The 27,375-nt window shown below is 41.7% G+C and overlaps 2 protein-coding genes across 6 annotated transcripts in view; one reads left to right on the forward strand and one right to left on the reverse strand.

The window, feature by feature from the left end:
* On the reverse strand, positions 1 to 17,550 carry RBM18 (RNA binding motif protein 18). The gene is made up of 6 exons (XM_044992578.1): positions 17,407 to 17,550; positions 16,779 to 16,897; positions 8,699 to 8,825; positions 7,018 to 7,104; positions 3,610 to 3,695; positions 1 to 2,166 (listed from the first exon to the last, which is right to left on the reverse strand). The coding sequence occupies exons 1-6, from the start codon at positions 17,407 to 17,409 to the stop codon at positions 2,007 to 2,009; spliced, it is 582 nt and encodes a 193-aa protein (XP_044848513.1). The 5' UTR covers positions 17,410 to 17,550; the 3' UTR covers positions 1 to 2,006.
* Positions 17,394 to 27,375, forward strand: part of MRRF (mitochondrial ribosome recycling factor) — a 21,080-nt gene continuing 11,098 nt past the window's right edge. The window contains exons 1-5 of one of the 5 annotated variants that reach the window (XM_044992575.1): positions 17,394 to 17,528; positions 19,821 to 20,029; positions 20,808 to 20,963; positions 22,238 to 22,356; positions 26,106 to 26,197. In XM_044992575.1, the coding sequence (XP_044848510.1) occupies positions 19,846 to 20,029; positions 20,808 to 20,963; positions 22,238 to 22,356; positions 26,106 to 26,197 (551 nt within the window). In that variant the 5' untranslated portion in view covers positions 17,394 to 17,528; positions 19,821 to 19,845. The other 4 variants (XM_044992574.1, XM_044992577.1, XM_044992573.1 and 1 more) reach the window with 4 other exon arrangements.

Here is a 27,375-nt window from a genome sequence, read left to right on the forward strand (position 1 = left end):
TAGTTTAGATGTCTATTTATTCACAAAGAGCTGCAAGAGCCTCAGCAAATGATCATATTTTAAATACAAATAAATATCACAGTAGCTTTCGAAAGGGAACACAACAGCATGCCTGATTCAAATGTAGCTATTTCTAAATTCATATTAAAAATAGAATTGACCAGCTTGTTTTAAATAACGAATTTAAATCCTCTGAGGACTGCAAATGTGAGACCATATCACAACCTAAAACAAAACAAAGATCCAGTCAGCAAAATTTTTTAGCAGACAGCATTGTCATTCATAGGAGTGCTAAACCTAAAAGGAGGCTCACTTTCTTCATATACCTGGGTAACAAGTTAGAAATCAAACAATTGCTATAGACCTACTTTTACACAATGATCCATTTCAGGCTTTGAAAACAATGCATCTCTCATACAAGTAAGAAACTATGCTCTAGATAGATAGTTTAGAGGCTTTAAGGACATTTTATACAGAACTGTAATTATAAATTGCATTGTAAAATAGGTGAACAGTTTTAAGCATACAAACCTTAGTTTGCCATAAAAATGAGAAACATTTGGTCTAGAAACCCTGGGCAGTTTAGAGATAATTATCTCTTGTTTGGAAATGTACTGGTTATCAGTCTGGGCAAACCATTCAGGCCTGACTGGCAAGGCAGAAAACTATATTACACTTATAAGAACTTGCAGGGAGAGATTGAACACCGTGGCAAAATAGAAGTACATCTACTGTACCAGTGCATGAAGCTGTCTCCATCACAACTCCCACTTGTCACGCATATCCAACACTATATTGTGCACATAAAGGAACTAAACGTTTGCAGTTTTATGGATCTTTTCTCAGATCTTTCGGTGTTGCAGAGAATGTTTAGGGAACAGGATGCTCTTTGTGCTGTTAAGTGAAATGCCAATCCGTTAGAGATAAATTAAACACTTTCTAAAGCAAAGATAATCCCTACAATACAGTAGCACCGCTATGCCACAGATCCCTGTCACTCACATTTTCTTAACAGTCATAATCAAGCATCTTTGCTAACCAATCAAAAAAGGAATTAGCCTAGTTTGGGTGGATTTCTGAGGTAGTGTTTCTGACAGATCTCTGGGGCAGCAACATTTCAGTGTCACACTGTCACATCTGGTTTATGGAGAATAACTTCTTAGGGGGATTACATTTATGCATGCTAGATATGCTACTGTAAAAACTTTAAACAGCATTTTCACACCATAAAATTCTACTGTTTTGCACATGAGATTTCCAGATACGTATTTTAAGTGTTGCTATTTTAGAAGCACAGAGTAAAATTCAATTATGTATAATAAATTAATAATTCCCATGCACCGAGACACACACTTGGATTTCTACAACTGTTCTGAAATATTAACATTTAAAATCATTTTGCTGTCCCATGGTTAGATCTGGCTTTAATTTAACAAATCGAGGTGCAAAACAGATTTGCTGCCTTGTGTATAAATATTGCATGTATATTTGCTAAAGACACTGAAAAACCCATTTAAAGTTAGTTGTATGGAAAATGAAAAGGACTTTTTACGGTAACTAGTGAATGTTTTTCAAAACTCAGTATTTTCCCTCTGCTTAAAAATATTTAAATCAAGCGGAACACTTCCTATGTTTGAAGGGGAAAAAAAAGGGTGCTTTCTTAAATTTAACACACAGAATTAAAATGGAACATTCCTTTGTTTTTGCTTTTCTATCTGCATACTGGCTAATGTTTCTGGTCTTACTAATGAAACCAGACTAGCAATGGATTGTCTAAATGTTAGTCACAAGTTTTGGATGGAACCTTATTTTTTCTGGACAGCATTCAATTCTGTGCATACACTGAGTTATCAGAAAATTTAAAATGTTATAAAACACTGTAGCATATACAGTGAGATTGGGAAGGACAGTGCCAGCTGAGCACAATCTACAAAGTACAAAAGCACTGGAGGATTTCAGAGGTGTATAAAACAGTCTTTCTTGCTACCATTATCCATTCATAATCATCATCTTCTAGATTTCCAGGCAGTTCTGGAGTAAGGAGTAGTCCTTTTTTTATCGGGTGGTTTGAAGTAGGAATAAGTTGGTGGTGCTGGATATTCTGCATCTGGATTCTCTGCCATCATTTTCAGCTTAGCTTCAATGGCTTTTATTTTTGCACTGACGCTAGAAAGGGGAAAAAAAAGTGGAAGAGATAAAGTCTAGTTTGTCTTTTACCAAAGACTGAACAATGTTCTCAAATAATTCAGTATCTCTTGCATCAGAATATTCAGATGTGTCAGGAGTAGTTAGAAGGTGGCTAATGCTACCTTCAGAAAGGGGGTAAAGCTGGTAACCAAGAATCTACCAACATAAGGACTGATCTACACTTGCATTTTGAATGCTTTGCACGTTTTTGGTGGTGGGAGATTTAACCTGCACTACTGCAAACAAAAAAAGGATCATCCCCCCTAGCAAATAGATGTTCTCGTTTGCTATGAACCAGGAAAGCATGCCTAAAGTCTTCTCACTACATGCAAGTAATGCTACTTTACAACTGGTCTGAGCAAGTTGTGATACCACCCTGGAGTCAGCCTCATACAAAGCCACTGGAAGCTGCAGGGAAAAATGCAAGCCAGGCACTTCCTTCAACCTCAGACTCAACGGAATTTTCCAGTCCTGGGTTCCAGCACAACTGTGCTGCCATTAATATGGAGAGACTGTTTTTCCAGCTTTGTCAGAGCTCCTTGCAAAGGAAGAAACAACTCCTCTGCCCCATCCCAAATTCCCAGAGCCCTCTGTCACCAACACCCTCCTACTAGGTAGGGCCAGGACAGCACTCCCTTCTTCAGCTCACATCAATGCAGCTCCTCAATCAGAGCACTGGGTGTTTACTACAACTCCTACGTTCAGCCAGTGAAAATAGTCCCAAGTGATAGTGACCAGCAGAAAATGGCTAGTACTAGTGCGGATTTCTATAAGGTGAATGTGATGCGCAGTCCTCTACTCCTGCAGGCCTCGCTCACTGCATTTCTCTTCAAGACCAGGGCTCTATCATAACGAGAAGTGTTCAGTATTTTTCTAAACCAGAATTTTCACTTTCATTTTGGAGATGACAGGGAAACTGGAACATGTTTTTCTCATCTAGAATGGTCTTCTAGAACCATAAGTGAGAGAGGTTGGAACAGTTTCTAGGGCAGCTGAAATTGCAGTATTCAGAATATTGCATGGTGCACACTCTAATCAGTGTTCCTACTGTGGCTACCAGGAACTGAGAGAGACAAATGGCTATTACTGAAATACATCTGGAAAATGTGGGCATCATTAGCCAGGTGTGGTCATGTGATTGTGATGCATTACTTTTTTTTAAGTGCATCAGGGGTTTTATGTATCAATAGAGAGAAAAGTTAAGTGTCAAAATTACTCTGCATCAGATCAGTTATTTTGCAGCCTGACCCACATTCAATAAGATACAGTCGTTATAGTAACTGTTTTCGTTAGGATCCAGAAAACAAAAACACAAAAACAAAAATCCCCAATTATGGGCCCATTTCTGCTTCCACTGAAGTCAAAGGGAGTTTTGCCCCTGGTTGACTGATTTGGCCATATTTTAATTATGGAGGTTCCTACCTTAGGTTAGACTGGGTTGGCTCAGTGCTGGAAGACGGTTCAAGACTGATTGGAAGAATTTTTTCATTTTTATTATGATCATATCTCTGCGGGTGAGAAAAGAGACTTTTAGTAATGATATTGCTAAGTGAACTTGAATTGAAGACAAAGGCTCAGAAACACCAGGTTTGCCAACAGACACTTCCAGTCTGGATTAATCTCACTTTATATTCTGCTGGCAAGCAAGAGTCCGTACAATTTTTACCAAAAAGCCTTTAGGTTAAGCCACACAGTAAAATGTAATGGTCCTAACGAATGTATTTGTTTTATTTGAAAATGCTTCTGTTTGGTGTTCACATATAGCTAGGATGCTGTATGATTACCATGTGCACTTGATTTTGGATCATTAAGGCTTACTTTACCACCATTTAACATGCTTAGAGTTGATTCTTATGAGCACGGTGTGTGATGGTGGGGAAACATTCGAAGTGCGGCATGTAACAAATAGAGCCAAGGCCCATTGGTTTGTGGCTTGTTCAGGGTAAGCCCCTGGCGGGCTGAGACACACTTTGTTTACCTGAGCATCTGCAGCTTGCAGCTCCCAGTGGCCACGGTTCACTGTTCCCAGCCAACGGGAGCTGTGGGAAGTGGCACGGAGCAGGCAACCGCTTTCCGGAGCTTCCATTAGCCAGGAATGGTGAACCACAGCCCCTGGGAGCTGCGAGCGGCCGTTACTGCGGACGCTCAGGTAAACAAAGCGTCTCGCAGCCCGCCAGGGACTTAGCCTGAACCAATTTTGGGAACCCCTGCTCCAAGATAAGTCTACCATAGGGTACTAATAGATATGACCTTTGTAGAAGCACAGCGTAGAACCAGAAGGGAACACAGAGCGCTTGTTTCCTGTACGAATGCAGTCATATGGAATTCCGCTGTGGAAAAGGAACGCATTCAACAACAGTTCAGAACCAGCCCCCTTCAGCAGAAGGCAGTTTGTGAGCCTCTCTTTTCTGACAGCAATGGGCCTCCTGAAATATTTTCAGTGTGTTCTGCTTCCGTGTTTCGCTTGGCACAAATTCAGGTTTGTTTTTCTGTAGAACTGCTCAAAACGACAGCATCTAGTAAGGTTTTTTTCTTTTTAAAGCCTTGGCTGTTCATCTTAAAACTATGTAACGTGGTGCTGGTATTGCCTAAAATAAACACTTGTCACAATAGGCAAAAGCCTCCTGCAGTTAAATCTTTCCATTCAGAGAATTGCAAATGCTGTTGCAAAATGAACTAAGGTATTTTGCACATTATTTGCGATACTCCCACACTGCTTGTGCATTAGGTTTTTCTGCAGAATTCCTCTCTAAGCAAACATTTGCTGTACTGACAAATTCCATTTATGGTGTGACCATTTTTCATGTCTTCTGACAGTGGCCAATGCCAGGTGCTTCAGAGGGAATTAATAGAACATGGCAATTATTGAGAGATCCGTCCCTTGTCATCCACTTCCAGCTTCTGGCAGTCAGAGGCTAGGCTGTGGTTCTCATCCTGCGGGCCACTTGCGGCCCAGTCAGTACAGACCTGCGGCCCATGTGACATCCTCAGGACCAAAAAGGTAGTATTGGATGTGGCAGTGGTAAATAGGTTGAGACCCACTGGGCTATAGACACCCAAAGCATGGGGTTACATCCCTGGCCATCTTGGCTAATAACCATTGATGGACCTATCCTTCATGAACTTATCTAATTCATTTTTGAACCCAGTTATACTTTTGGCCTTCACAACATCCCCTAACAAAGAGATCCACAGGTTGGTTGCGCATTATGTGAAGTATTTCCTTCAGTTTGTTTTAACCTGCTATTAATTTAATTGGGTAACCCCTGGTTCTGGTGTTCTGTGAAGGGGTAAATAACACTTCGTGATACACTTTCCCCAGACCATTCATGATTTTAATAGACGTATATCACATCCCCCCTTAGCCGTCTCTTTTCCAAGCTGAAAAGTCCCAATCTTTTTAATCTCTCCTCATGTGGAAGTTGTGCCATATCCTTCATCATTTTTGTTGCCCTTTTCCAATTCTAATATATCTTTTTTGAGATGGAGCAACCAGAACTGCATCCAGTATTCAAGGTGTGGGAGTACCATGGATTTATATAGTGGCATTTACTGTCTTCTTGTACAGAGGTGCTGACTTCCCCAATTCCTGGGGATGCTTGACCCCCACTCTGCCCCAGGCCCTCCCCCCACTCCACTCCTTCCCCCAAACTCCCACTCGCTCCCTGCCCTGTTCTGCCCCCCCCACCTCTTCCTGCCACCACGCCTCCCCCTCCACCCAGTGCTTCCTGAATGCTGCTGAACAGCTGATCCGTGGCAGGCAAGAGGTGCTGATCAGCGGGGCCACCAGCAGGAGGGCTGGTGGGGGGAGGAGTTGATCCGCGGGGCTGCTGAGCACCCACTATTTTTTTTCCAGGGGTGCTCCAGCCCCGGAGCATCCACAGAATGGTTCCTAACATTGTTAGCTTTTTTGACTGCTGCTGCACATTGAGCAGATGTTTTCAGAGATCAACTATGACTCAAGATCTCCTTCAAGATCTCTTGCTAATTTAGATCCCATCATTTTGTATATATAGTTGGGATTACATTTTCCAATGTGCATTTCTTTGCATTTATCAGCACGGATCAACCTTTGCAAGTAGTTCTTACTACAGTGCCTCTCAGTGCAAAACCAACATGTGTCAAAATGAAAGGTAAAGGTGATTTGTTTTTAATAAGAAATGTGTTGCTTTATAAATCAGAAGTAAAAGAATCTAGCACCTGCAGTGCTTTAGGAAGCAGAACAGAAAAACTAGGAAATGCAGAATCAATGACATACCCTGTCCAAAACACAGTACTGGAGGAAGAAGTGATCTATATCCTCAGCTTCAGGACATAAGCCCACCACTAGCTGATCTCTTGTGGGCAAGTTATTATGGAGATTCTAAGACCTTCTTCTAAAGTACCTGGCCAGAACTGTAGACAGGACGCTGGCTTTGATAGATCACTTGTGTATTCCTGTGTGCCAGTTCCCATGTTCCTAAATTTGACTGGGATTATATCAATACAATTGATAAAAATCTGATCCTTAATATTTAGCATGTACAACTGATTATGACAAAAGACAAGAAGTCTGCAGAAAACATTCAGTACACAATTTCTAAAGGGTCAAAATATTTAAGGAATAAGATGGGCAGCAACGTTTGTATACCAGGATATGAACAAAGTAAAAGCTGAAAATAAGATCACACAAGAAGCTTACACAAGTTCCGAATGCTGAAGTGAAAAGTTAGAGTACAGAGAAGGACAATTATGCAACTCTCCCTGTTTTTGATCTAGCACAGAGAGAAGATTTTTGTTTCAAATTATGCATCCTCATAAGGCTGCTGAGGTCTGCAGTCAAAAGCTTACCTTTACTTGTGCGTGTGCCCATCGCACCACCAGCTTCTTGGAGAGGGCCAGCTTACCATTGAGACACTGGATTGCTTGTTCTGCTTCCTGCACCGGAAGACAGTTCAGAAAAGTAAGTTGGTTTATTTATTATCAAAGTCTGTCCAAGGACCCTTTCTTCCATGTACAAGACTGATTTACAGAGACAGCTGACTAACACCATACAAACAATCTATGCTACTGTTCAGTTAGTGTTTCTGGGAATCCCAAACACCCATGCAAGCTACAATGCCCTCATAAACCATTTCAGAGATTACTCACAAGGAAAACTCCTTTACTCAAATCAAAATAAAAGCATCATAGAAACGTCCAATGAACCTGATATAAGGAACATTGGAACAGAGTTTCAAGGAGGTTTAAAATTGCTCTGTTTCCTATGGGAAACACCTGCAATTCACTATTTGTATTTCTCTCAGTATTGCTCGCCTAAACTATTGACTTTACACCTGGACTCTGTTCAATAATCACTATTAGAAAGATTTGAGAATGAGACAGAGATAGAATATGAAGGTCAGCCACAGACCACACAATACATCATGGATTTCCAGAATCCTTAATATTAACTGGCTGATCCAGACCAGGCCCTACTGGATCCTGCTATTTCTTCCTATCCAGCTAATCTGTCTGTAGCTGCCTCTGAAAAATGAGCTTCAAAAGGTTCAATTAAAGTAGGGGAGGAAGACGATCGTCATTAGTATGTTGTTTGCTTTAACTTTGAGTTAATTTCTTGCTCATTACTTTAAAGAGCATGAAAGTTAGAATTACAACAGCATCTTTCACTTATTCTGCTGCCCCAAAGTGCTTCTATGCAGTGATCCCGCTACTGTTAGCAACCTTCATTGCAGTATTATTTTCCCCAGTTCCTCCCTTCCATGCATCAGTGCTCCAATGTTACTTCCTGAGCCACAAGGGAGTGATATTGAGCTGTATGTTGTGGCTTTACCCCACCTCCTTATTGGTGATACAGCAACAAAGGAAGAAGGCTGCACCAAACACACTTTACTTGTGCACCTCCTCACAGCTACACCCAGTCCTAGTGGAACTGTGACAACCTTTGTGACTATGATATTACAGGTAACCCAAATTTCAACCCATGCTTTATAATGTAAGATAAACCGCACAGGGATCAGAAGGGAGTATTTCTTCCCCACACTCCCAACAGATGTACAGCATTACACAGGTGGAGAATTGTAGGAGGGCGGGGGTTTGGGTCTTCCTGAAGCATCAGGGGCTGGAAGAGTAAAATATAGGGAGGAAACAGCAGCAGTAGTCCTAGGTTTAGTATGCTACACAATCTGAAACTAAGAATGTATATGGGTTCTCAACAAGCGCCTTAGTACCCTATTAGACTGCCATCCAGTAAATCTAATGGCTTGCCCCCATTAGCGTCAGTGTCAAAAATCTTTAACAAAACAGCCCCAGGGAGGCGGTGGGGGAACCATCATTGTTACTTCTAGGGACTACACCACATGGGTGGGGTGAGTATGCAGAGGAGTTTATATATCGCAAGGCACTTGGGCACCTCCTTTTCCCCTTCATTATTGTCTTCCATCTCATCTTTCAGTTGACGTAGTTAATTTAGGCAGTAAAGGTAATCAGCCAGTCACAAGGATCAAACGTTAAGAGAAAAAAGCCAACATACCTGCTTGGTTTCAAAATTCACAAAACAGTATCCTCTGGGCTGCCCCTCCAATGCACCTGACTTATGGAACAGAAAGTCAAATTGCTTTACTTTGCCAAATTTCTGAAGGAGTTTGAGGAGATGGTATCTGAAAAGAACAAACACAACATAGACATTTATAGGCAACCTTGCACAAGAGGTTACAACAAGGAAATTTAAAAAGCGTGAAGAAGTCACCACATATAATTCAGTGATTTAAATCCTGTCTCATGTGTTCTCTTAAGAGTATGCACCTACTTCCATATATTTGCCAACCAGTCTAGTATACAACATCCCTCTGATATTCACATCTCAGAGGTACCCAATGTCATTGGTGGCTGTTTTGTCAACTCACGGCACAAAAGCCTTAGAACTTAATCCACCCCCACCAGTGCCATCTGAAGGATTTGCAACCTGGACTAAGTTGTGAGTCAGTCACATTTGCATGACACCAAAATCAGAGAATCAGCAACATACTGGAGGACAAAACTCCATAAAGTGACTGAGAAGTGACAGAAGACCAGATATAGAAGGTGGTCAAATTTCGCTTTTATGTCAGCCCAGTGAGACCTAGTGATATGTTTCTGGTTGAGGCATATAATCATTGACATGCGCTAACCGTTTAATTTCAACTATGGATGTGAAGGTTACAGGCACGTCGATTTAACATTATCTTGTACTATTAAATGTGTTTTGTTAAGCAAAGTATAAAAACCAGCCACACAACTGCACATACTGCTACGATTTTGCACTTGATTTGTCTGCTTTGCAGGCTAGTGCACTAGACACACAACATAAGGACTAATATTGTTGGTTGAGTTAAAGCTGTTTCTACAAGTTCTCTGAACTTTTGTTGTTTCCTTCCACCAGTCTCTGGATGATGGCAGCTGAGTTGAGAAGAAAATAACTGGACCACACTTCACCTGGCTAGACTTCTTCCTCCATAACAGGAAATATTACCTAAGAGTTATAGCAGGGAACTGAATCAGGCCTCTTGGGAGCCAATGCCAGGTCTAACAGTGACTTGCTGTACAGGATTAGCAAGTCACCTGACCTCTCTGTGCCTATTTCCCACTACGTTAAATGAGTAGAATAGTTGCCTCTCTACCTCACACTTAATGTTTGCAAAACACTTTGAGATTCTTGACTGTAAGTAAAAAAAATAAATAAAAACCAGCATATGCCCAAACTCATAAATTCAGTGGTTGACCCACAACTGCCAGTGTGTCAAGGACCTTCAGCAAGACACATGAATTGCAAGAGTGCACAGACATTTCCCCTAATTAAAGCCCATTTCAAACTACAGGTAAGAAAGTTCCAGGAATCTGAGTAAGCTTCCAGGACTGGCCAAAGTGGACAGGCAGGATGTGTGGTGTTAGAGCAGGGGTTCTCAAACTGGGGTTGTGACCCCTCAGGGGGTCACAAGGTTACTACATGGGGGGTCGCAAGCGGTCAGCCTCCACCCTTAAGCCCTGCTTTGCCTCCAGCATTTATAACAGTGTTAAATACAAAAAAAAAGTTTTTAATTTATCGGGGGGGGGGGGTGGCACTCATAGGTTTGCTGTGTGAAAGGGGTCACCAATACAAAAGTTTGACAAACACTGTTAGAGGGTGAAGGTGCAGCAAATCTTCAGGCCAGTGGTGGATGTGGAAGTTGTTTCAGACTGGATTAAGCAGATTTTAATTGATTGCACAGATGAAATACTGATTTGATATTTCCTACACTATGTTCTTCCAAAAGACCTGTAAACACTCAATCGCTGCTTAGGGTAATATGAACAAAATAGACATCAGAAAATATATTGAAAATGTCTAAGCAAAAATGGAGGAATTAACAAGATTCTGGCAAACTTCACCACTCCCTCCCTTCCTGTTGCATCCAAGACTATCCAACCAACAAATCCAGACACAATTTAACATCCATTTCTAGGATGTGGACTCCTGAAGTGCTAAATTCCTCAAGATATGGAGATCATTACTTGTTGAGTCCTCCAGACCCAGGAAACATTTTGAAATTCCAGGGCCTTTTGAAAGCCATTTTCAGGTAATTAAGTAATGTTTTATTAGCTATTTTTAGGACTATGAAAATAGAGCCCTGACCAAACTGTTCTTTCCCCAAATATTGTTTCAAAGTAGAAGGAAACAATGTTTCTGAGCATATTTTGTTCAGAAACAAAAACACCCCTAACTTATATAGCTACCTTGCCAAAGGGAACAGAGTTTGTTTTTCTTGTGAGAACCCACACATCCAAATAGTGACTATTTATTTTTACTTTCTTGGCAGCAGAGTGGTAGTTTGTAACTGTCCTAAAAATACAATAATCTGGAAGATATCTCCAGCAGATTATATTTAGGTCACATTTGACACAAACACCCTTTATCATCAAACCACAATTAGCCAAATTTCTACAAATGCTGGCTAAATCTATTCTGGATGCACTAACCAGAATTGCAGTCGTGTATGAGTAAAAAATGGCAGGCTCTGTAGATGCCTCTTAGCTATTGATACTTTTAGATCATTAATAAATCAAAAGTTTACCAATGAGGTTTACAAGTAAAATGAAATTTAGAAGTGAAGGAAGACCTGCCAAGGAAGTATGTAGTCTGAAAAAAGTGGTCTGTTGTAAAAACTCCATGCTTGAAAACTTTATTAGATCAACCACTTGGGCTACATGGAGCTTTGAGCTAGTCACACAGATGTGGCCCCCTCAGATTTCTGCAGCCAACCTCAATTTCCACTTCCTGTCATCTGATGTAAATGTGAGACAAACCAGCAGCTCTCCCATTTCCTTTTCCTTTGGCCTTCCTCCTGGCACCCTGAGCGCTATTCAAACACACTCAGGGCTTCCTCTGAACAATGCTATCCCAAGGATACTGAAAAGGTACCGGGCCACATGCTAAATCTATTATTACTGGGAATTTTCCCCCATAGGGAGCCAGTAAATGTCTGTAACAACAACTTATGTACACATTGTTTTCTAGGTAAAACTCATCAGGTTGGAATCTTAGACAAGTAGCTGCACAGTGGAGGAAGGAGAAAAACATATTCTAGAAGCTTACACACAGAGCCATTCGATGGCCACTAAGAAAATGGAAGTCATACGTGTGTAAATGTGTAACAAAGAGTAACACTGTAAATACAGTATTTGCCTTTCCAAAATATTCTTCAAGTAATAACCTCAGAATGCTTTGCAGACAATAAGCCTCAACTGCTGTGAGGAAGGCAACTGTTACACCCATTTTACAGATGAGTAAACTAAAGCACAGCAAGATTAAGTATCATATCACAGCAGGTTAGTGGTAGAGAGCAGAATCCAGATGTCTGAACACCCAGGACTTCACTCTAACTCCTAGAATAAAAGTTCTCAAACTGCGGTCTGTTAACAATGGTTGATCTCCAGAGGACTTGCTGATAGTCACAGACAGATGTCTGGTCACGTGACAGGGTGGAGAGAAAAAAAAAGGATTTTTTAAAAAAAATCAGATTTGTTTTAAATTAAATACATTTTTCTTTTAAAAATAAACTAATTTAAAATTAATGTTGAAGTTATGACAGCCTGTATTAAAGGCCTACATTTACTATAATCTATTAAAATCATTTAAATAAAAATAATGTTCAAGCACTACATTTGTTGCCAAAGTTTAAAGAAAGTCAAATCACTGAACTGTTGGAAGTCACTGGCTAAGCACCTACAACCAGAGTTTGTTGAAGTGCTAAACTTGCTTTTGACAGCAGTATACTCTTCTGCAGGTGCAGAATATTTGTTTCATTTCAGTTTATTTTACTAGTTCACTTCAATGACTAGGCCATTTAAAGTTGAGAAACTGATCGTGAGCTGAAAAAGCAGGAAAGCTGGTTTTCGTCTTCCACTCTATGAATAAAAATGAGGTGAGAGGATGAGAGCTACTAGTTCTAACGTCTAGACTTGGTGACTAGAAACAATCAGTTCAGTTCATTAATTACAGATACTTCCTTTGCTTAATAAATCCATGAGTTTTTAAAACGAAACATGTCTTGATGAATTTTTTCTTATGTATGCATCAAAACTGAGGTAGTTTTAACTAAAAAATATTTTAAAATGCTCTTTGTTCATTTGAGCTGAATTCCAATTTTCATCCAAATATAGCTTGATACAAATCATACTCTAGTAAATAAAAAAAAAAGTCATTCTCCATTTTTTAACAAAAGTTGTGGAGAATTCAGAATCTGAATAAATGCACATGAAAATATATAATTGCTTAAATAAATGTGGATAGTTATAGTGTATCCTCCTGGTTAGCAAACAGAATAATCAAATTTGGCATAAAGACTACATTTAACTGAAAGCAACATGATTTTATGGTTACCAACCAGTAAGAATCAACCTCTCCTTAGGAACACTCAACCCACTCTACCACTTGATGCTGGTTTCCCCCCTTTCCAGTTGCTACGCTGCATTAGACACTTTCCTAATACAATTTTTCCATGTAAACAATTGCTGTAGTTGCCACTGAGATATTATGAAGGAGAGGAGGAGAGGTCATGCAAGTATGACTGGGAGATATGTCCATGGGAATCTCACAATGAAGATGCAGTACAGACCATGAAAAAAAGAGAAATTCTGTGTGAGTCTCCTAATAGAATCATGGCCATGGTATCTGCCATGCAATTCATTTTTGCATGGGCAATAGTCTCCTGATCTCCACATACTGGTGATTAGTAATCTGTGGGAAGCAACACTCCCTATGCTTAATTTACAACTTTTTAATATTCATAATTGTACTGAGATTTGTGCTCAAACGTGCACATTTTCTACTGTCTTTACAGCACTCAATTTGTGGCTACGGGTTGCTCTTTAAAGGGCTTCATGACCTAAGTACTCAGTGTTTGGACCTCCATTTAAATAAATAAATTTAAACCCAGTTCTTGAAGGAATAACACCAGCTATTGGCATCAAGATGGTTTTACTCAATTATAAAAAGATGCAACATACAAATTCCAGTGGGCAATTCCCAGAAAAAATAGGGATCGGCTGCAAACAAGGACTGACATTTAGTTTTGACATGTATTTGTCCTCCTGATTGGTAAGCACAACTAGCATCCTATGAAGGGCAAGTAAAAGCACATGTCAGACTCTGAAGTGATCAAGAAAAGGCAGGAGCCAAGAGATCTTTTCTTATATGTAAACTTTTACTGAAGTGACATGAAAGATTCCGTTTCTTTACTCAGCACTGATAGTTCAAAGTGAAAAGGGCGCTGCAGAGAAGTAAACAAAGTTTGTTTAAGCCCTGTAACTGTAAATGGCTTTGTCCTCTGCTGAAATGATTTTTAACTGTACAGTATTACTCAGCAAAAAACTAGCAATCCCTGTGTTTCCTACTGCAACAGTACCCTGGGTTACAGGAGGAACTACAGTACTTTTCTTCTTTCACTGTTAGTGAAAATAGAATACTCCCACAAAACTGTGACTCAGACCTTTGTTACGCTAACACTAGAATACCCATAGGTCTTAAACCAGAATTACAAAAAACTTTAAATAAATACAATTCATTTAAAAACAGATACTGCCAATAATGTGCAATTTTTTAGTGACTATTTTAGTGCTGAGAAAAAACTCCTCATCACTGGTACAGAATGAGTAGCAGATGTGCAAGAATCACGCACAACTACTTACCAATATGTTTCAATTCTGTTATAGAAGGACTGCCTCCGAGGGTGAAAGTGGAATTCAGCCCTCTGCCTCAGCTGAGACTACCAACAAGTGGACCAATTAATGCAAAAGTAATAGTGCTTTTTTTTTTTAAATGAACATCTGATCACCAGAAGGAAGTGGTCTGAGACACACCAAACTAATTTCACATAGGTCACCTAAGAGCTGCCAGATGTAACAACGTTCAGCCATTATTGATCTGCGCTGGATTTGAAGTGATGATCTACAGTAAGAGGCTCTAACAAAAGGTCTTAAAACAAGATGTAAGAACGTCGCAGGAAGGAATGCCAGAGGAAGTTATATAGCCAATCTATTTAACAAGCGTATTATACTCCTTCCCTCACACTGACCCTGCATCCTGAATCCCCAAGGACTTCACAAGCAAATATTTCCAAGAGGCCGTATATCTAATCATGTCATCTTGTGCAATTATTGAATGCAGACAAACCAAAGAAATACAAATGTGGGGCAAAAAATGGTAATTAATGCAAAAGAGGTGGCAGTAGCCCAGAGCAGAACGACTGAAGAGGACATTACATTAATGATGGACTCCACTTAGAGACACGATTAGAACACTGCTTCCTCAAAAGGAACTGCACTTAGAAGAAAAATGTAGCACTTGCAAAAACATAAGGAGCAGAACAAAAATTGGTTCCATGACTGAGACACATAAAATAGTCTAGGAAAAAAACCCCATTTTCTTGAAGTGTGTAAACCCTTGATTGTTCTATAAAAACTCCTAAGATTTTTAGTGTACCAGGCAACTAGCGTCTAATATTTTATACAGCAATCCACCTACCTCCCTGAGATTTTAACTGTACACTTCAAATGTTCAGATTTGTTACCACAACATTTAATTTGCATTTAATAATTCCAAGGCCAGAGAAATGTGATGCTTACACATTTATTATAGACAGAAAATCTTGAGATTAGGGTCATGTTATATTCTGTATAGCAGTTGTTCAGTTACTACGTTAGTTAATTCCCTGGTTAGTCCACACCCAACTGCTGACAAGGACAAGATAGCAAAATAACCACATGGATCTTCCTGCAAAGTGTCCCAACAAGTCTAAAGTTCCTGAACACATTTTTAGAAAAATAAAAGGTTTATTTTCATCTCCAGATTTCCCGTCTCAGAAGTGGCTCTGGGAAACTTCACATCAAATGCACTAGCAGTGGAGCTACATGATCTCTCACAGCACAACTGTGCAGCAGGAGCTGTACTCTATATCTGCTGTCCATCTCTGGAGTCCTTTCTTACTATTTCACACCTCTCTCTAGGAGGTACTGAATCATGGTGGTACCCAAGTACTATCCTGGAACCCAGTGTGATCCAAATGAAAACAAGTCAGCAATTCAGGCTAAGCACATTGTTGCTCTAACTCAATGGTTTTCAACCTGGGGTCTGCAGACCATGTCTATGATTTCCAAAGGGGGCCACACCTTCACTTGAAACTTTTTAGGGGTCGGCGAATAAAAAAGGTTGAAAACCATTGCTTTAACTCATTAATATTATCTTCTAGATCACTTATGTTATCGAATCAGAAAATAGAGAAGGGGGCTATTACACTATTTAAGATACCATCTTGATGGGATGTCAAATGTCAACTCTTTAGTATCCTTCTCTCCCATAAAAGGGCCAGGATGACTCATCCACTGTACATTTGTAAATCTTCAATGTTGTTTTCAGATATCGTAGTTACTTATTTCAATGTCACTTGGGACTAATTTTAACACTTCAGTATACAGTGGGTAGTGCTGGGTAAAAACAACTGGCAGTCAGCTCGATACCACACTGCCCTTTCACTGGATGGTCTGTCTCTGATTTGCATTAGTCACTAGATACTACCCAGCACTCTTGGTTTACCGCATCCCAAGGGAAACAGAATGAGCACTTGTTTGGAGGCAATTAAATTAGGACTTGGCAAAGCATAAAAAACTGCCAAACTCTGATGGCAAGAAAAGTCTGACTTCATATGTTAGGTGCTTTGGAGCTGTTTTTTAAAGTATCCTTAAGCAAGTCTGCAGCAGCTGGAAATTTCTAATCTAACTTTTACCAATATGGTGGGAATAGAGGAAAGAATCAAGGGTAAGGAAACAGGCAATGTTTTAAGCACAGTATATTAACCTTTTTATCCACAAACTCTTTGCCAAGGTACCACACAAGGCTCTTAAGGATTAACAGCTCCTAAATATTCCAGATATCTCCAGAAATAATCTGCCATACATTATTGAATGCTGCTGATTTTAATGGATAGCCGAGGAACAGATGCTGTGGAGGAGCAGCAGTCAGGGCCGAGAACTCCAGAAGTCGAAATGCCCCCAGGTTATCGGCGCTGTGATTTGTGGAAGTTAAAGCCGTTCAGACTTACTCCGTTATCTTCGGATCCAAGTTCCCAATCCACAGCCGATGGCCCTCCTGCAGCGAGCCCTCCGAGAGGATGGACGCATTCTCCAAAGGCAGGGTTTTGATTTCCGCCGCCATCAATCTCTGCACATGAGACATGAGACACTGAAACATTCAGCGGCTGCGGAGAGGCAGCCTGGGGGGCAGAGCCGCCGCCGCCGCTTCCCTCCGAGCTTCCCCTGGGCCCGGGGAGGGGCTGTTAGTGACACAGGACACGTGGCGGGTGGTACAGAAACGGGGGGGGTCTGGGGAGAAAGGGGCCCTGGGCAGGGGACAGTGAGGCAGCCCCAGGGCCAGAGACAGACCCGGACTCGTACCGGGACGCGGGGGGAGGGTGCAGAGCAAGGCTGGGCGGGGGGCGCAGAAGCGTTTGCGGGAGGGGCCGGAGGCCGGTGGGCGGGGGGGCAGGAGGCCGGGGGCGGCAGCAGGGGGCAGGCGGGGCGAGGCCGGGGGCTGTTGCCATGGCCAGGCCGGGGGTGACACGGGCAGGGCCGGGCCGGGGGTCACAGGGGCGGGGCGGAGAGGCCAGGCCGGGCCGCGGTCACAGAGGCGGGACGGGGCTGAGAGGCCGGGCCGGGCCGGGCCGCACTCACCATGGGTCCGACACTCCGGACCGGCGCAGCCAGCGGCGGCGGCCTCCACTCCCTTAGGCCCCGCCCCCTCCCGGAGTGTAGTGACACGCCACGCAAACGTCTGACGCAAGGACGTGTCGCAGGTGGGTGACGTTGGCGCCGCGTGCGGGGCGCCCCTGCGCGGGGCTGAGCAGCGAGTGGGAGCGCGGGGCCCAACTACGGGAACCGGGAGACCGAGCAACGGCAACCAGAGCAGTGGGCGGGGCTTAAGGTGCGGGGCGGGGCTGAGCGAGCTTGGGGGCGCCCTGAGAGTGGGGGCGGGGCTGTGTTGGCAGCGTGAGCGCAGGGCACCTGGGGGCGGGGCTCGGGAGCAGTGGGTGGAGCTGAGCTCCGGAGTAGGGGGTGGGGCAAGGGGCGGGGCTTGCATCATGGGGCAGCGTTCCAGCGGCAGGGGGCGGGGCAAGGGGCGGGGCTTGGGGAGGTTTCTGACATAGGGCTTCAGCAGGGGTGTGTCAGGGTCATGGAGGTGGGGGAGTCTGTTGCTTGAGGTGCCTAGGGGGATGGCTGTAAACCCAGCCCCTGGCAGCCTGTGGCTGGTAAAGATCCCAAGGCATCGCTATCACCCTGTGAACGCCTCCCCAGAGCCCAAAACAGGACACTATCTTCTGCCTCCCAATTTCCTATGGCTGTTTTTAGCTGGGTGTGGTATGCCTCACTTCCTGTCCCAAACCGCAGGGCAGCATTGCTGTGTGGTTACTAACCTGCCACCACATCCTACTCTGTCTTTCCGTCTTTAATGTTGCCAGTTCTCACAATTGTTCAATCTTGCAATAGGTGTTATTTTTACATAAGTCTCAGCTGCTGGATTCGTGTGAATACAGGAGAATCCCAACTGTCACTTAATTTTTTGTAAAAGGTTCGTGGCCCGCCTGGTTGCAGAAAAATGCTTGAAAATGTGACCTATCTGTACCCTAGAGGTTCAAAAGCAAGGTGGCAAAGAAGAAGGACCCCACATTTATTATTTATTTAAAAAAAAAAAGTTAATCTCATAATATTCAATGCATGGAGTTGGCAGTAGTGTATTATTATTCACTTGTTTTGTGGGAGCATTTCGGAAGCTCGGACAAACGGTCCCTGTTGTATTGTGTGCTGTAAAGACAAGATGACAAGTAACAGAGAAAACAGTCCCGCTCCCAGAGAACTTAGAATCCAAATGTCAAAGAGGATGCAGAGGTTGGACAAAACAGACAAAAGAAACATAAAAACAGCCATAGTGGATCAGACCAATGGTCTATGTAGCCCAGTATCCTGTCTCTGACAGTGGCCAATGCCAGAGCTTCAGGGAGAGTATACAGAACAGGGCAATTATAGAGTGATCCACTCCCAGTTTCCAGCAGTCAGAGGATTAGTGTTGCCCTGAGCATGGGTTTGCATCACTGACCAGCGTGGGTAATAGCCATTGATGGACCTACCCTCCATGATATATCTAATTGTTTTTTAAGCCCAGTTATACATTTGGCTTTCACAACATCCCCTGGCAATGGGTTCCACAAGTTGGCTGTGTGTTATGTGAAGAAGTACTTCCTTTTGTTTGTTTTAAACCTGCCTAATATAAGGGGTGTGGGTGAGTGGGAGGATGAGGTAACAAAAGCAGTTTAATGCTTGCCATTTGTCTAAGCAGTGCCAGATGGTCATGTTTTGTGCACTTTACAGCAGAGGTAGGGTTTAATTAAGGATTTTTAAAAGGCTAAGGAGGCAGCTTATAAGGCCTACATTACCTGAGTATCTGAGCATCTCAGAGGTGGCTGCATTTCAGTGGTGGGTGAAATGATTCCTGGGTGTAGCAATAGGGGTGAATAAGATACCACTGCCCGTCATGTTGAACAATATTGTTTCTTTGCTCCACCATCTGTCTATATCCACCTGTTGTCTGGTCTTATATTTAGATTGTAAACTCTTTGGGGCAGGGTCTTGTTCTGTTTAGATGGTGCCTAGCACAATAGGGTCCTGGCCTAAGTGCTACTGCCATACAAATAATAAATAGTCATTATTTTAAAAATAGGAAGGAGACTGAGGGATTCTAGTCTCAAATTTTGTGCTCCTGAATTTTGTGTTTAAATCTGTATTCAACTGACATATAAATAGAGCATCTTGTAAAAAATGTGGTTTCATACCTGTGTTTAGAGTTTGCTTTTTAACGCAGCCTCCACACCTCCTTGGCAGATGTCAATATTAATGCTATACGAGTATATTGGATCCAGTCATCCTGCCATTGAAATCAGCAGCAAAACTGACTTGATTTATTAGGACAAGAAGCAGGCCTGTTGTCCTCTGATCTTTATCGTGGACTGACAGTTTGATACTAAACTTGAAACCATTTTTACACGATGATTGTAGAAGATTGTTCTTGTATCACCTATTTTTCCCTTTGTCAGGTGAATGAAAGAGTAGTTGTATGCCATGGCCATGGCATTAAGGTGGCTCCGTCAGCTACCTCCCCTGCTTCATAATTCTTCCTCGGGACTAGTAAGGCCACCCCTACGAGTACCTTTGAGGCATACAGCCCTGATGCTGAATGGCTGCAGGCAGTGTGTGGTCCACCAGACAATGCTGACCAGACATCTAGCTACCAAGAAAGCCAAAGGTAAGAAAGAAGCCTCTTTACTAGAATTTGCAACTTCTAATTATGTATCCTCTTCCACCTCTTTTTCTCTGGGAAGTACCTTTATTTTGGTGACCAGAACATTTTATTTTCTTCAAAACTCTCTAATATTTTTAGTCCTTGCGCAGCTGAAATTTAATTTTAAAATGGTCACTTAGCACTCTTGTTGCTGGCAAGGGGACTATTTGCATGAGTAAGGCCATTAATCCCTGATCCTGACAGGAATCCCGCAAGAGTTCACACCTGTAGAGATCTTTGCAGGATCAGGTCATTAATTAGCAATCTTCATGTTCCACATTGGAATTAGTGTTACAAAACACACAGAGCATGATGTGCAAATACATTTTGGATCACAGGCTCATCATTTACCATCTTAAAAATATATTTCAATTTATGCTAAACTCCAGTTACTAATCTGAAAGTAGTTGCAATGGCACCTTTTTCTTTTCTAATGTGAAAGCAGCAAAGAGTCCTGTGGCACCTTATAGACTAACAGACATATTGGAGCATGAGCTTTCGTGAGTGAATACCCACTTCTTCGGATGTATGTAGTGGAAATCAACTACATGCATCCGATGAAGTGGGTATTCACCCATGAAAGCTCATGCTCCAATATGTCTGTTAGTGCCACAGGACTCTGCTGCTTTTACAGATCCAGACTAACACGGCTACCCCTCTGATACTTTTCTAATGTGATTACTCAGTAAAAGACCATGGTATTGTCAATGGTACAGAAATTAATTGTGTGTTCAATTTTCAGCTAAAGGGAAAGGGCAGACCCAAGCCAGAGTGAATATCAATGCTGCCTTAGTTGAAGATATTGTCAGTCTAGGGGAGGTAAATGGCGAAATGCAGGCAGTGGTGGAAGCCCTTCAGGAAGAATTTGGGAAAAATCTCACTATAAGAACCTCACCAGGTCAGTAACTTGCTTGTATAATTCTTAACTGTCTATAAATAAATCCACTGAGCCTTTCTAGCCCAGATCTGTGTCTTTCATTTTCTGCAAATTGATTTTCTTTTTATTGAGTTACTCACTGGGCACCCAATTACTGCAACCTTGAGATCCCCAACTAAAGACTTTCTTCACCCTGAGCTTGACCAGGAAGAATCCATTTTTGTTAATAACTTCCTGAAAATGGCTTTTGTAAGTGGGCGATGTCAAAAATGTCTAACTGAACTGTTTGCAGATGTGATGAAGAAGCAAGTTGTCAGCTAATGGTGCAGTAGGGCAGGAAAAATCCAATTGCCATTAAATTAGCCTTTTGGAAATTGCCATCAGGCTGGTGTCTGGCATATGCAGACTTCTTCTGCAATGCATATTTGTGGTTAGTGACCTTTACAAACCCTATTCACTTAGTGAATTTTGTGTTCATAAAGAAACATGAATATATTTGACCAAGCTACAGTTACTCTTGCACACTGAATACACACATTTGTAACATGTATCCAGTTTCAGGGAGAAAACGTAACATTAAACAATGGCCAACTACGGATCATTCACCATCCCTAACCCAGTCTCTAATGGACTTAGAATGTGCAGCTCAATTGCTTAACTATTTATTTTAACCTCAGGTTTTTTTTGCTTTTTTTTTTTAAATCATACTGATAAAGTTCCCTGTCTCCCTTGTGCTTTCTGTCCTGTTAACATTTTGCAGCAGAAACTACAAAGCAGATTAAGGGGATCTTAGAGTGAAATAAAATACTTTAAATTAGACAGTGAACTGCACCTCCTGTGGGGACTTAGTAAAGAATCTGGGGGCATAGAGGAACATCGCCAGCTTAAAAATCATATAAATCTCCTTTACTTGTGTTATAAGAGCTTAGATCATTTATATTGCAAGAATTTTAAATACATAATTTCCACTTTACTATTTATGTTCGTTGTTTACCTTTTTCATTCTGGCAATGAAAATGAACTAGTGAGTTTCACTTTCTGGTTTTCATGCACTAGCATAATCCAGTGAAGTTTGGATTGCAAGGATGTATAAATACAAATAGGACTGCTTGTTCTGCAAGGGAAGAACAGACCTATTTTAAAAATATATTGTCTTTTCTTCTAATGTCTGTATGCATAATATGAAGAAGTAGGAGTATGAATGCATATTGTAATTGCGGTGCTGTTCAGTTTTTTTAAACATAAAAGTGCTGTGTAATATTGACATGCTATTGTTATTTTGGTTTATTTTTAAGGTGCTCTTGATCATATAACTGTGACAACAAAAGATGGAAAGTTTCCATTAAACCAGCTTGGACAAATCTCGCTGAAATCTCCTCAGCTCATTATAGTAAATATGGCTAGTTTTCCAGAGGTACGTGGACATGATTGAAGGGATATGAAGATCCAAATAGAAGGAAAAGGGGACTGAGCAGCTCAGAGGCATAAGCTTTTTATCTCCTTTCAAAACCAAAAGGAGTATAATTACTGTAGGAATAATAGGATGAAACTGAGCAAAGGAAAATTTCGACTGAATGGGGCAAATTCCACCCCAGTAGAATTAGCACAATTCTTATTGACTTCATTCTGCATCAACGTCACTTCCTTATCTGACAGTAACAGAACTAAATGTTTCACTACTGAATGTATGTGTTGACTTTCCTGTGCTGTCCTGTGTTTAGAGTACCTCACCTTTGAAGCAGCACTGGAATGTTGCCATTGCTACATGATGCTTAGATTGAATTTGGCACAGTATCAGGGGAAAAAATCCAGAGAGAGCTCTTTTAGCCTTGTGGAATAGTCTCCTATCACTTGAGTCGTTTAAAACTGGCCTGAATAAAGCTAGAGATAATATAATATAATATAGAGGAAAATTCTGCTTTGCCATGCCCTAAAAGGTCTTTCCCTCTCCAGTATCTGTGTCACATACAGCACTCTTTGCACACATACAAACCTTCCATTGACTCCGGAATTATGCATACAGTAAGAATACTAGATCTGTCCTGCTATTTATGCCAGCCCAGCTCCTGATGAAGACTAGTCAATATCATGAAACCATTACATGGTGGTAGAGGACTGAAATGCCCATGAAAGTTATTTGTCTTTCACTTGTGTCGATGGCAGCCTCTGAAAGTTTGTGGCAAAAGTAGCATATCCACTTCTGAATAGATTGTGCCACTCCTGTAGGGGAGCAAAGTTGGGCATTTAATTTCCACCATTATCAGTCCCACAGAGAGGGCTTTTGCTCAGAAAAGTGACTGTAAAGTGTCTCATTGGGCTCTACAGATCCTAGTTAGTATGAGCGGGCACAGGGTCAGCCATTGCCCCAGCTTTAGAACTGGATATTTGCCAACATTTATCCATCTTTATTTTTCAAAGGCTTCTCCCAATTAATTAAGCCAGCAGAGTCTCCAAGGAGGTCGTTACAGGGCACTTGATGCCACAGGGCTTCTTAAAACATATCCAATGCATGATCACTTTCAAGAACTATGGGTCCAATCCTGTCAGCTGTTCAGATCTAGGTCCCAACTAGAGCTGAACCCCTAAAGTTTACAGGTGAGAAGGTTTGAATAAGTCATTGTGGGACTCAGCCCTTCTGCAGTGAGGAAGTGAGAATGGCTTTGAACCAAATGCCTAGAAATGGAATATTGTTCTCTGTATTATCGCCCCAAATCTAGTTATTCCCCAAACCAGGTACCACTTAACTTGAACACCAGCTATACACTTCTCTAGCTGAGGTTATGTTATCTGTTTGATGGAAATAACCTGGGGCTACTGCTTGGATGTAGGAGGATGGGGTAATGCCTAGATAACTTCATGCACATATTGACCTGGATGTGTTGTTTACAGCATCTGTCTGGTGCTTGCATTGTATCAAACAAAGAATAAACATTATGTCAAAAGAGCACGTGAGAGAAAAGCACAGTGGAAATGGACCCCCTGGGCCAAACCCCCTTTGCCTTAGTCATGTGCAAGGTTTAGAAAAAACAGATGTTTTGTGAGTTTTTTTTTGTTTTTCTAACAGGAATAGTTCATTTGCTGGAACTGGGTGGGGGTAATGTTGTATTTTTCCCTTTCCTCTGTCTCAGCCAATGTATATGTTAAACAATATTGCTTTAACTGAGCATTTCCTTCCCATAGCCCAGACACTGGTTTATAACATCACATGTTTATGGCTTTAAAATGCTGAGCTAATCTACTGGAGGTTTTCTCTGTTCTCAACGTCTTTAGCATTTCTTAACTTTTAAATCCACTTAAATGCTAGCAGTTGTGTTTTACACCAAGTTGACATGGTGCTCGTTTGCCTGCAAATGCAGCACAGTTTCAAGAAGCGCCTTGATTGATAAATGGTGCATACTGTAACTACAGTCTAGTGGTGTAGCCTGCAGCTAAAGTTAATGATAGGAAAAGAGGAACAGAAACAGCAGCACTATTTTAAGAAAACTTAATACTGTTAGAAAAAAAATCAAGGCTTCTGTTATTGCCCATGTTAAAGAATGAAATAAATTGACAGGGCATGATGGAAGTTTGCTACCAAAGTGTCTGATAAAATGACATTTTAGCTATAACATGACCATAGTGTTTGACTATATGATCAGAAATCGCTGAACAATGGAACCCAACAAAAGTCCAGTTTGGGACTGATCGGGTTGCTTTCCAATGGGACAGTTAATGCTTGCTGTTTCTGAATATGATCCACACTCTTTGCAGCCTTCCTCGATAACATCAGATCTCCAAATGCTGTACTAAAAAAGAACTGATTATGTGCTTTCCAAAATGCCACACCACATCTCATGGGATAGCGAGGATTGTAACCAAGCCTTGCATTTGAAGGGGATATTTTTTGTTAAAGAGGCAGTTTGTCTTTCATGGATCATACAGAGAGAAAATGAAGCAAAAGATGTATGCATTTGAGAATAACTTGTGTAGACAGGGATCTGTGCTCTGATGAGGCCAGGCAGCTCCCTTTAACATTATAGTGGGTCCCTCAAGAAGTTCTCTTGCAGGTGAATTTTAATGTGGGAGATGGCTATTACATATAGTGTCTAAAGCCCTGATGCAGCAGAGCATTTAAGCACATGCTTAGCTTCAAGCACCTGAGTGCTTGGGTCCATTCTCAGTGTTTTTCTCTCGTGCTCTTTTGACTGGACTTTATTTTGCATTTGAGACAATACAAGTACCAAACAGATGCTGTAAAACACCACAAACAGGTCAGTGAGTCAATAACACTTAAATGCTTAAGTACTCTGCTGAATCAGGGTCTAAATGGATGGTTAAGCCCTGTGTGCCAAATTCAGCTCTGGTGTTGAACCGTTGAAGACAACTGGATTCATCCCCATCAGCCCCAGTTTCTTTAGGTAACATATTAACCCTGTTTGTCTTTACTCCAATAATATGTGACGTGGAAGCTGTTGGGTAGGTTTGGATCACTTTGCTGTTTACCAAGCGTACCTGTTGTATTGGACCAAGCGACTTTCCAGCGCTGTCCTTGCCTTCAGAGCAGTACTGGAATGTTGGCATTGCCACATGATGCTGGCACACAGCAGCTACCAGGGAAAGAGTTCTAATAAGTAAATAATAAATTATGAGACACTTAAATAAATACAACTGAGCCTGGTTGTAAAAGCCCTAGTTGCATTCCTCAGCCACAAACTAATGTCTGGATTTAACCCAACTTGATTGTAGTGCCGCATGAGTTAAATTAGTAACTTTTCTAAATTGGCACTATGCAATTTCTAGTGTAAAACATTCAACTGGAATTTTTTAAGGCAGAGAATCTTTCATCTCCCTTTTCCCCAGCCCAGGCTCTCCTGTGGGGATTTATGGTGGGTTTGATCTGCATTGCCTCAAACCATTCAAATAGTTTCAAAGAAGCAAAACTGTTTTCTTTTGTTGTTGCTTTCTCCCCCTCCCCGCCCCCTAATACCCTGGTACCAAGAATGAACATAGTTTGCAATTCCATTTGATCAAAGCACTCTGCACCAATGAAACTTCCTGATCGTACTGGTAACAGAACTAAATGTTTCCATGTTCTGGTGAGATGGATTGCCAGCTATCGACAGAGTTCTGGCATCTGGTAATAATTATTTACTAATTCCTTTTACCTTTTGATCTGGTTTACAGAATACAGCTGCAGCTATCAAGGCTATAAGGGAGAGTGGAATGAACCTGAACCCGGAAGTAGATGGAATAATAATTCGGGTGCCAGTTCCTAAGTAAGTAATTATAATGACTGTCTGTCTAAATTCATGGTTATGTGAGATGATGTAATGGGCTGCAGTGGATTTCATTTGTGATCCTGGTGCATATACTCCGGAGGATACGAATGCATGGTTACTGTAAGGTCTTGACACAGTCGCTTTCCGTATTGCTACATCTGGGGTTTAAAAAAACCCAAACCTTTAAGAAATATCTGATGGAACCTCTTCCAAGTGTCAAGCCAGAGGTTTCTGCGAATTCTCCAGCATTCCAGTATCCATTCTTTTGATACATGGGGCTCCGCCTTGCTGTTTTCCAGTTCCCCCTGCACAGAAGGGAGCTAGGCAGTGGGTGGCCGCTGCATTTAGGAAGGCATCAGAGGCAGTGGCCAGGCACCTTAAAGTCTAACTTTCCTAAGAGAGCTGAATTGAGTACCCAGGTCATGGCCTGATTCACCACTGCCTTACTGTAAATAACTGGAGTTACGCCAGCATATAACCACATTGATGCAATGATGAATCAGTAACATGGAGATGAACCGTCATCCAGCTGCCGAAGGAGTGGCAGGAGGGAGTGACGGCCAAGAAGGCAGGGAGGGAACTTGTAATCGTCTGCTTCTTTCACTATTTCCATTAAATTGCTATGCAGTATTGCTGTGCAGCTGTTAAACAGCTGTCAAGTTCTACCCCAGAGGTAGCTGCATTATAGTGGTGGCTGAAACAGTTCCCATATTTATAGCAGTATGAGTCCAGAGTAAGTCCATTAACTTCTGGATACAAACCAATGTACGGAGTGTGAAAATAAGAACGGCCGTACTGGGTCAGATCAAAAATCCATCTAGCCCAGTATCCTGTCTGCCAACAGTGACCAATGCCAGGTGACCCAGAGGGAATGAACAGAACGGTAATCATCAAGTGATCCATCCCCGTCGCCCATTCCCAGCTTCTGACACAACATCTGTCATTGTTATGGGCAGATATCCGTTGTGTACCTGAGATGAATTAGAGTCTGATCCATCTCCCACTGAATTCCACAGTCACAGAAGAGCTTATGCTGGGAGGGGCGGACATCAGTGTATGTTACAGCCTCAGCCCGTCAGGATGCTCTGAAGATTAGTGATGTATCTTCATTTTATTGGGGATTTAATTATGCAGATTACATCACAAAAAAACCCAACAGGCCAATCAGAGCATGG

This window comes from Mauremys mutica, chromosome 18 (genome assembly GCF_020497125.1).
Source record: "Mauremys mutica isolate MM-2020 ecotype Southern chromosome 18, ASM2049712v1, whole genome shotgun sequence".
Lineage (NCBI taxonomy): Eukaryota > Metazoa > Chordata > Testudines > Geoemydidae > Mauremys > Mauremys mutica.

Coding starts and splice junctions, on each gene's coding strand:
- RBM18 (XM_044992578.1), bottom strand. Junction 7,105..8,698: donor TGAATTTTGAAACCAAGCAG/GTATGTTGGCTT, acceptor CTTCCGGTGCAG/GAAGCAGAACAAGCAATCCA. Junction 2,167..3,609: donor CCAACCCAGTCTAACCTAAG/GTAGGAACCTCC, acceptor TCCCCTTTCTAG/CGTCAGTGCAAAAATAAAAG.